Source organism: Carassius carassius, chromosome 47 (assembly GCF_963082965.1).
Source record: "Carassius carassius chromosome 47, fCarCar2.1, whole genome shotgun sequence".
In the NCBI taxonomy this organism is placed as follows: domain Eukaryota; kingdom Metazoa; phylum Chordata; class Actinopteri; order Cypriniformes; family Cyprinidae; genus Carassius; species Carassius carassius.
This window is the reverse complement of record NC_081801.1, coordinates 5,705,039-5,715,595: the sequence shown is the minus strand read 5'-3', so window position 1 is coordinate 5,715,595 and position 10,557 is coordinate 5,705,039. Positions and strand designations below refer to the sequence as shown.

The 10,557-nt window shown below is 35.8% G+C and overlaps 1 protein-coding gene across 2 annotated transcripts; it reads right to left on the bottom strand.

Annotated features, from left to right (window-relative positions):
• Window positions 1-3,298: 3,298 nt before the first annotated feature.
• LOC132130166 (ubiquitin-associated protein 1) lies at window positions 3,299-9,937 on the bottom strand. Of its 2 annotated transcripts, XR_009428680.1 has the most exons (8): window positions 9,694-9,937; window positions 8,042-8,090; window positions 7,777-7,901; window positions 6,894-7,697; window positions 5,996-6,154; window positions 5,806-5,907; window positions 4,190-4,437; window positions 3,299-3,991 (listed from the first exon to the last, which is right to left on the bottom strand). XR_009428680.1 is itself a non-coding variant. In XM_059541839.1 (7 exons), the coding sequence occupies exons 2-7, from the start codon at window positions 8,079-8,081 to the stop codon at window positions 4,297-4,299; spliced, it is 1,371 nt and encodes a 456-aa protein (XP_059397822.1). In that variant the 5' UTR covers window positions 8,082-8,090; window positions 9,694-9,937; the 3' UTR covers window positions 3,299-4,296. The 2 variants fall into 2 exon arrangements, 1 of the variants encoding a protein (XP_059397822.1); XM_059541839.1 differs by having other exon boundaries at window positions 3,299-4,437.
• Between the last annotated feature and the right edge of the window lie 620 nt (window positions 9,938-10,557).

Here is a 10,557-nt window from a genome sequence, read left to right as displayed (position 1 = left end):
AGATATTAATTCTTACAATTCGGCGCCTTTTAAAATCCATAAAAAATATTATTTCTTTTATAATGCACAATTTCTTCTGAATATAATTAAACTTGGCTGGATAATAAATCATGTTTTATTTAAATATTAATTTAAATAAACATTAAACAGCGTATAAAACTCACATTCAACATGTTTAATTTAAAAACAAAGAAATGACCACATTAAGTAAATGACAATGTATGCATTAGTGGTAGTTACGTTAATATGCATTTAATCTTAGTAGAAAGTTGTTTATTAGATTGATTTACTTATTATTGTCATATTTCTGTAAATAATGTTGATCATTGAGCTTGACCTGTATAACTTTTATTATGTTATATTTATATGAAATATTAGAACTCTAAAAACAAGTTTCAAGTTTCCAGTCTCAAAAGGCATAAAGATGAATGGATTACACATATTTTTAATTTCTTTCATTGTAAAAAATAATAACATTATAAAAATAATAATGCATACATTCCTGCATGCATGTTTTGAATTTGTTTTCCAGTTTGAAGGAAAAACACCCAAATGTGTCCAGCACCTTATGAAGCTGGTTGAAAGTCCAGAGTGTGATAAGACTATATGCATTTTTTCTAATTCAATATAAGTTTAAAATTGAGTTTTGAATTGGGAATTCCGACCTCTCAGATTATTGAATTGGTTAATTGGTCTGAACAAGTGAAAAAAAAAAAAATCACTAAATGCTAAGAATGTTGTCCCAGTTTCAACAATGCCATCTGCTGATGCACAAAGGTTTATTTTGACTGACACACAATGAGCCATTTAACAACCCAGAATTTAACCTGTGCTTTTCATTGCTGCTGAACTTTTGCTTCACTGGAAGTTTCACCACGGTGGTGACCAGCAAGAGTCATTTACAGTTCAGGTGGATCTTTTTCTACTGCTCCTGGACAAAATTTGTGCTTCATAACCACAAGTGACAGCCACTCTCTTTAAATAGAAGAATACTTTTAATCATACCCTAAATTATTTGCAAGATGGCTAAACTTTTTAAATCACATTTAAGAGCAATAATCTCTGTATCGTTAAGCTCCTGATCTTCTCTACCTGTCCATCAGGTTCTCTAGCTGTGCTAGCATTTCCCCATTTACACTTAGAGTGCTGACACGTTCCAGGCCAGAAGGCTCTTTGTGATACACCCAGCAGTGTGTGTGCTGTATTCTTTTCAGCCTTTTCTAGTCTGTTCAGCCTAGACTGAGGAGAGCTGCTAGAAAAAGTAGAAGAGGAAGAACCCTGTACACCATGTCACTTCTTTTGAATAATCTTTTACTGGATGGGTAAACCTCTTGAAATCAGTTAAGAACATATGCAGGTCATATTCATCTTAGAAACAGAAGAAGAAATATTAGATTTTGCACCCAAACAATTTTAGGACCATTAATTGTACCAATTCGTACCAATAACCAATTGTTTTTTTTTTCATTGTGACATTTTTCATGGCAAGTAAGCATCTCTCGCACTCCATTTATGTTTTTATATAATATGTATTGCATTATATGTATATAATAAATGTGTGTGTGTGTGTGTGTGTATATAAAATATATATATATATATATATATATATATATATATATATATATATATATATATATATATATATATATATATATATATAAGGGTGACCCAGAGAACTACATGAGACCCACTCGCATCAACAAACTCTCATACATTAAAACGGAAATGAGATTTAGAAGCAACACACAATAAATTGGACATGGAAAGTGAGTTTAAGAGGATGTTTTTGTACCTACAATGGTACCTACAATGGTGAAAATGTATAATAATAATAGTAATAATAATAAATGGCACACTCACAACTTTTGGGGCAAATGTCACAAAACCTCTCAAGAACATATGCAGGTCATGTTTAACTTCAAAATCAATATTATACACACACACAAACACACATACACACACCTCTAACTAAATTTTTTATTACCATTTACTGAATTTATAATTTTACAGTACCATTGCAATATTGTAATAACAAAATAAAAATATGAATAATGATATAAAAATAGAATTGATAATAATGATACAAAAATATTGTATCATTATCAAGTCTATTTTTATATAATTATTATTTTTTATTATTATTACATTATTTCAATGATACTGTTGCAAAAATTCAGTATATGGTAATAAAAAAAATGGAGGTAGAGCTTGTGTTTAATTCTTATGAAGATAATGGGTCCTGAAGCAGGCTTTGTTTTGTTTATATGAAAAAGTAATTTCTTAGGAATTTCATATGACATTTACCCATAGATAATTATAAGTCAAATGTCTGTATCAAAAAGCATGAAAGCTAGTCCTTGGACTTACATTTGAGCCAAAAGATTCTAGTCAAGTCAGTCTGCTCATTTCCTGTATTCCTCTAAGGATGGAGTCACTACGTCTTGTTTGAGCAAGTTGGTCAATCCCATGTGAGGTAATGTGGAGATATTTGAACAGACAAACAGGTTTCCTCTGGTGACCAAAGCTTGAAAATGCCATTCAAACAGTTTCTAGTGACCCAAAAAATGTGCCACAAGCATTCAGTCTCATTGCCAGATCATTCAATTGCACAACTATCATGAGCACTACCGTTCAAAGGTTTGGGGTTGGTACGATTTATTAATATACTAATTAGTGTTCCTGTAGCTCAAGTGGTAGAGCATTGTGTTAACAAGCGCAAGGTTGTGGATTCGATTCCCAGAAAACACATGATAAGTAAAAATTGTTAGCCTGAATGCTTTGGATAAAAGCATCTGCTAAATGCATAATTTTTTTTAAATTAACTTTAATTTAAAAAAAAAAGTTTCAAATGCTCAGCAAGGCTGCATTTGTTTGATCAAAAATACAGTAAAAACATTAATAATGTGGAATATTATTACAATTTAATTTAACTGTTTTGTTTTAATATATTTTAAAATGTAATTTATTTTTGTGATGCAATGCAAAATTTTCAGCATCGATACTCATCTTCAGTTTCACATAATCATGAAGAAATCATTCTGATATGCTGATCTGCTGCTCAAGAAACTTTCTATTAATTATCAATGTTGAAAACAGTTGTTTAACCTTTTTATGGAAACAATGTTATTTCTGTTTGATGTGACAATGTTTTTTCAAGTTCCTTTGATGAATATAAAGTTCAAAAAAACAATGTTTAATTGAAAAAGAAATCTTTTCTAACATTATATAAAGCTATAAAAACTGAATTTTATCAATTAAAATGCATCCTTGCTGAACAGAAGTATTTATTCTTAAAAAAAATAATAATAATTCATCCTCCCCCAAACTTCTGTGCAGTTCATGCAACTATACAGTCTTTAGCCTTTTCAACAGATTTCAGAATTAACCCAATATTAATGTTTTAACCTCATTACTGTTAATTTTCTCAATATCTTTATTACAGATGGAAACCAACAGTGCATCTTTACAGATCTTTAAATATGTTTATATTAACATTTGTGATTCAGTGCGCCTGTGCAGTGTTTGCATGTCAGCTGTTGGAAAATGTGGCGGCATCATTTAAATTTTGCAGCTCCTGCTGAACTTCCCAATTTCTCTTGCCAAATGTGTTCATTCCAGTGCAAATGCCAACTGAGCAAAAGTTTACTGCAGATTTTTTTATCTGTGAACTTACATGATGATTAGTTCTGTTAAAGCAGTTCCTAATAAAAGAGCAAAGAAACACAATCTCAAAAAAGGACAAATGAAGAAAGATAAAGTGTTTCCTCCAGTCAAACATATAAACAATGTATGAACAAACAAACAGCACAGACAGAATAGAGAGAGGGCACTTCTGTGGGGTCTCTGTTCTGCCATGGGTTGTATGTATTGTATGAGTGTTCAGGTTTCCGTTTCGAAAGCCTGCGTCCAGCAGTGGGAGATGGCAGCGTAATAGCTTCGAGTGTCACTCCGAGTCCATATTCTACCATTGGGGCTCCGCTCAGTTCTGTTTCTCCAGCACCGCCCATTCTAGCCTGTCACCATGGCAATAGAGACACTACCCAATGCCAATTCTAATAGGAGGATTCGGCTCCTCCCACTCATCATCATTCTAAGATCACTTAACAGACATACATTTGAGGAGGGATGAATACACTGTTGAGTGGTGCCATCAATCCCTACCCCAAGAGGTATATCTTTATCAGGGTACAAAATCAGTTGTCTTGTCTTAGAGATAAGAGAATCCCATCCTTCCACAGCCAGGACCCCTCTGAGAGCCAAAGGAGGGCTGGCTCCGGGAGGGACGACTCTTGGGGCTCAGCTCGCAGCTGCTCGGGCCATCAGATCCTCCAGCGCCTTGTCCTGGTCGTTATTGTGCACCAGCAGTACCTCTTTGATAGTGTCCCTCTCAAAGCCCATTTCCCCAAACCGAGACATCAGCTGCAGAAACTCCAAAGCCTGAGGAGAGAGAATGTGGTGTAAATTCAAACACATACAGTCATCATTTACTCACCTTCTCTATGACCTTTTATTCCATGCAACATTAAAGGAGATGTAATGCAGAATGTCCTGGCTGCTCTTTCTAGACAGCAAAACTAAATGGGCAGGACTCAAAATCAATGACAATAGACATACACATTGCCCATTGGTCTGAAGCAGTGCAATAGCTTTATGTAAAGTCATCATTAAGTTCTAAAATCTCATTTAAGATTGTTTTTCATTTTGCAATATGACGTGACATACAGCCAAGTATGGTGACCCATACTCAGAATTCGTGCTCTGCATTTAACCCATCCAAAGTGCACACACACACTGTGAACACACACCCGGAGCAGTGGGCAGCCATTTATGCAGTGGGCAGCCATTTATGCTGCGGCAGTTTGCAGTTCGCAGTTGCAGTTGGGGGTTCGGTCCCTTGCTCAAGGGCACCTCAGTCATGATATTGCCGGCCCGAGACTCGAACCCACAACCCTAGGGTTAGGAGTCAAACTCTCTAACCACTAGGCCACGACTACCCCAATATATGAACTGAATGGGATTTGATCGCTATGGCAGAGGGGACATTATTTTATTTTAAAAGACTTTAAGACTTACATTTTTGTCTATTCTAATATTTTGGAAATGTTTTATGCTCACCATAGTTGCATTTATTTGATCAAAAATACAGCAAAAACAGCAATATCATGAAATATTATTACAATTTAAAAACAACTGCTTTCTATTTGAATATATTTTAAAATGTAATTTATTCCTGTGGTGCAAAGTTGAATTTTTAGCATCATTACTCCATTCTTCTGTTACACGATCTTTCAGAAATCATTCTAATTCTAGTAGCAGAAATAGGACAAAACATTATATTAAAACATAGAAATCTTTACTCCCATTTTGATTAACTAAATGCAATATTACTAAGAGTAAAAGTATTAATTTCTTTAAAAAAATAAAATAAAATTCAAACAGTATTCAAAAAGTCATGCATGTTTGGAATGACAAAATCTAAAACTAACCCTATTATGAGCTAATGGTCTTCAAACGTCTGCCTTTTGATTAGACAAGGATTGTAACTCTGCATCTGCTATAAAGTAACTGTGTCGTTAACTATGTCTTAAGTACTTTGAATTTCAAAAACAACAAGCTGTGAGGAAATATGATATCCTTCAGACTCTTTAACAACTCTGTTCTTACAAAATATAATCCTTTTTAAAATTAAAAGTACACATGCAAATGTATATTCTAATTAGATATTCTAGAGATCGCTCTAGATTTAAAATATTCACGATCTAGTATTTTGTAGTAGTGTATTTGTGACTGTTACAATTCCCCCACCTTTTCCTCTGAGCCCTGGTACATCTCCAAGCACTCCTCCACAGCAGTCGCATCAAAACCTCGATCGCACAGTCGACTGTGAGTAAACAGGTATTCCAGCACCTACGAATGAGACAAATGGTATAAAACGTCTTGTTTACATAAACAGTATCACAGACATGCGATGAGAATAATCGAACTAAAGAGTGACCTGCTCCACATTCTGTCCTTGTCTCTGCATGGCTTTAAGAACACCCTCATAGGAATAACCCATGCCCACAATTGTCTCCGCACACTGTCGTTCGCTGGGAGAGAGGCCATGTAGGATCGAGGCAGCAGGAGAATGATTAGTCGGCGTGATGGGGTTTGACTACAAAGATGTTACAGAGAAAATCAATTTAAATATTTGCAGCCCAGGCTCATTAGAAAAACATGCCTCTATCTACATTTCTGGAAATTTCCAAAAATGTACCTATACATTCTTTTGCAGAAGCATTTTTTTTTATTTGAACTAGCACCTTATGACTATACCATGTTGTGTACAAGAAGATGCAAAAGACACAGACGCAAGTGGAATGTACAAAACATGGTGACATAAATTTTTAAGTTAATATAATGGGCGTTACATTGAGTCACCAAAAATTATTGGATGTCATGTACACATATATTGCGCGATAAGTCGATATATTGATTATTGCGACAGGCCTAGACTTGTATTTATGCAATCACTTGCATAAGACTATGTTATGATCTTAAATAGCTTAGTTTGTAAACCAACACATTTTGACGCATGCACCACATAACCAGCTCCATATGTATAGCTTTTCTGATTGTGTAAACTTGCTCTGTAGCTCACCTGGTAAACCATTGCACTTGTGATGCGGAGCGAGCCCCGTGAAGCACAAATCATATAAATAAAACTAAAAGTGCTTTTAGTGCTACTCACTAAACATTTCACTCTGAAAGTGTTACAAAACATGCAAAAGCTATGCTATATAATTTAGCAAAAATTTCAAAACGGGTATGTTTTTCCAATGAGCCTGTATTAGCTATTTTACATGCTAACAGTTAGCACTGACAGGCGAATATCTCCGCTTATGTTACGATACCTGTTTCTGTGTCCCATTCTGAGGGAAGACACTTTGCTCTTGTGGGAGTGTCATGTTGGTTTTTGACCCTGTTCTCTGCAGGGATGGTGGCGTGCCGTTGGATAGGTTGCATGGTTGGCCTGCTGGGTAACTGCTGAGAGGCGGTTCCAAGGAAGAGTCTACTGGGTCTGAAAGCTTGGGGAAAGTCAGTGAACGAATGTTACAAGGGCGGTCGGCGTCAATCTGTCCACAGGGGGTCCCCACAACCCCACCCCGGTCTAAGTCCAGCAGTCCAACCAAACCATTGGGTTTATGGAAGATTCCTGCTTTGGCCTGAAGAGGTGGCGTATTACTGGGAGAGGTGGGGCGATGTTCTGCTGGAGGAAGCTGAGGAGGCGAAACGGAGGACTGCGGTTGGCTCTGCAAGATATTCCGTAACTCCTCTTTGTCGTCCAGTGTTTTAAGCTCAAGTTTGTCAAAAGGGTCCTCCTCTCGCTCAAAGTCAGCTAAGTTCAGACTCTGTGGGGCCGGGTTGCTTGGTGCTGGTCGCATCGGTCCAAAAGATGGGGCTGGGAGAGGCATAAGGATTGCATTATGCCGTAGGCCAGCTAAAACTGGGTTCATTGCTGGTGGAACAACGTCCTGCTCATCAGAGGGGCGTGCTTTCTTCCCTCCAACCAATCCAAGGTCTGCATCCTGACCAGCAGCCTGCCTTTCGTTTTCAGAGTCCGTCCGGGCGGCTTCCGCTGCTCGAGCCTCAGCGGCTCGCGCTTTGGCGAGTTCTTCCCCCCACTGAACGCTTCGCCTCTCTAGACTAAAGTCATACTAAAGAGTAAAGCAGAGCATTAATTATTTCTGACAAAAAACACTTGTATAAGGGAAGCTAAAGTGAATTTTGACTTACTTGCAGATCCGAAAGAACGGAATTACAATCAGACAAGCAGAAGCCAATGGGAAGACCCACTTTTGAAGGACAGCGAAATTTATCATTGAGCTTGAAGGGAACTTCATCAAGATAGCTGACGGGTCCTTGAAACATCAAGTGAAGTAAAAGAAGAACAAGGAAAACTAATTGTTTTAAAATTCAGTCATTTATGCAGTATATTTTATCTTCTCGTCTATAAAAAATAAACAACAAAACAAAGAGGACAGATGATTGGCTGACTCACCGTTGTTGTGGATATCTGATCCAGATTTCCTCGCAGCCATTGAGAGTAACTAAAGAAATAGACAAATTATATAATTTCACACAAACTGCAGTCAGCTTCCTGTTTTTTCTCTCTTGAACTTTCCCTTTTCTCAAATTTTTTTACATAAAAATTACAATAACTATATCCAATACTTCATAACACACAAGGATTTGGATATCTTTGGCTTTTAATCTGTCAAAATTGGCAGAGAAATACAAGAAAGACAGAACTGTATGTTTAAAGGAACAACAGAATTGGTTGCTTGCCCTTACGTCAACACAATGCTAAAAAGATTTGCGACACTATTGAAATATGTTATTTTAAATAAAAATTGATTATCCATTCATGTGCACAAATCTAATTTGATTTTAAAATACGAAGAATTACGCAAACCAAAATGAATCTATGTCATAACCAAAGATATGACGAGTTATCTGTTTGACCTATATATAATGTACCAGGATATTTTGGAAACTCTCTTTCCAAGTCTGTATTTTAGAAAAAATAATACAGTTAACTCTATTCCAATCATTTCAAATAAAAAAAAATTATTCAAATTTTAAATTGATTCCAATTTAAATAATAAATCTTTTTGCGGCATTATAAATATCTTCACTGTCAGTTTTAAAAGATGTAACACTGCTTCATATGTAATGTATTAAGAATATAATTTGCATTAATTGTTTAAAATGCATAACATTTTAAGCTTACAGTGAGACATGCCAATAAAAAATCTGAAATGTAATGATAATAAAAATAATCATAAATATGTTTCCGTTGCTGTCTAATGATTGTCAAAAATGTATGAAATAAATTTGTATGCACAATGGTTATCTTATTTTCAAACATTGCTGAAAAAAAAATTATTTCCACTTGATCACTTTGAAAACACAACACTGTCCAAGAGCATTAAATTACAAGCATTTCTTGGACTGCTCTTAAAGTGTAACTGTAAACAGATAAGCATCTTCGTTTACAGGAAGTTTGCAAACTAAAACATATCAATAAACGAAGCAAACTAAAACAAGCACTTACACAAAACTATATCACACGCTGACAAACAGGAGGATAAACCCGGTTTTAAGGTCATTTCACCACCCATGATCCCTTACATAAAAAAATATCAGCTGATCAGAAAGAAAAAAAAAATCTTAACCAATCCGGTCAACTAGATACATCTAACATATCTGTTGCGTAATAATAAAGACAACAACAAGAAATTCATACAGAGAGCAAGCTAGATGAGTCCGATACCAATTCAATGTCAAACAATAAATCTTTAGATATAACGTTACTGATGATGAGACTAGTTGGTTTATGCTGAAGCTGGATGTTGAGCTGTTTTTATACAGTCTATGATTATGACATATTTTTCCCTGGCTCCTTCCCAACTACTACGATTTTCTCCTTTTCTGTCCGTCATATCAATCAAATAACGAAAAAACGTATGAACTAAAACCAAAGATCTGATACTGAAGAACTAGACAAGCACTGAAACGAAGGTGGACGTTTTATTAAAAACAGGTGTCTTGTTGTGTTTCAGTTCAGGTTAGTGAAGCAACCTAACAGGGCCCGACTTCCTCTGCCACCGCCCCTCAAACTGCCCCTGCGTGTCCCACCGGTGTCCTTACCAGTATCTGCTCTGTCTTCGGTGTCCGAATAGGTGTCTCACTTGTCCTTAGACATACAAGCTCCGGTGGACGCTCTCAGATGAGGAGATTTACTGAAAACTGAGTGTATGGTATATTTCCTGCTTCATCGCGGAACGCCATCTTGGTTTGACCGCCTCCTTTGGTTCCTGTGTGACGACATGCGTTGCCACTGAATGACGACAGGTTTGACCAATCAGCGAAGAGATAGAGGAAGACGTCCTCTGTATCGGCCTTTGCACATGGGTTCAGCACGCGTTTGAGATGCATTTAGGGATGTTTTGATGTACCGGTATTTTAGTTTGCTGAATTATTATTGAACTGTAATGACCATTAAGTTTATGAGATTAAATTTAAAATTATATCTATCTATCTATCTATCTATCTATCTATCTATCTATCTATCTATCTATCTATCTATCTATCTATCTATCTATCTATCTATCGTTCTATCTATCTATCTATCTATCTATCTATCTATCTATCTATCTATCTATCTATCTATCTATCTATCTATCTATCTATCTATCTATCTATCTATCCATCTATCTATCTATCGTTCTATCTATCGTTCTATCTATCGTTCTATCTATCTATAGTTCTATCTATCTATAGTTCTATCTATCGTTCTATCTTCGTTCGTTCGTTCCATCCATTAGAGTACACATTCAAAAAGGTCTTGTATAAAAATATGACATTATGCAAAGTAGCTGATCTTGGCATAAATAATATACGGTTATACAGACCAACATTTACATTTAGTCATTTAATAGACGCTTTTATTCAAACGACTTACAAATAAGGACAATGGAAGCAATCTAAATCAACAAGAGAGAAATGAATAAT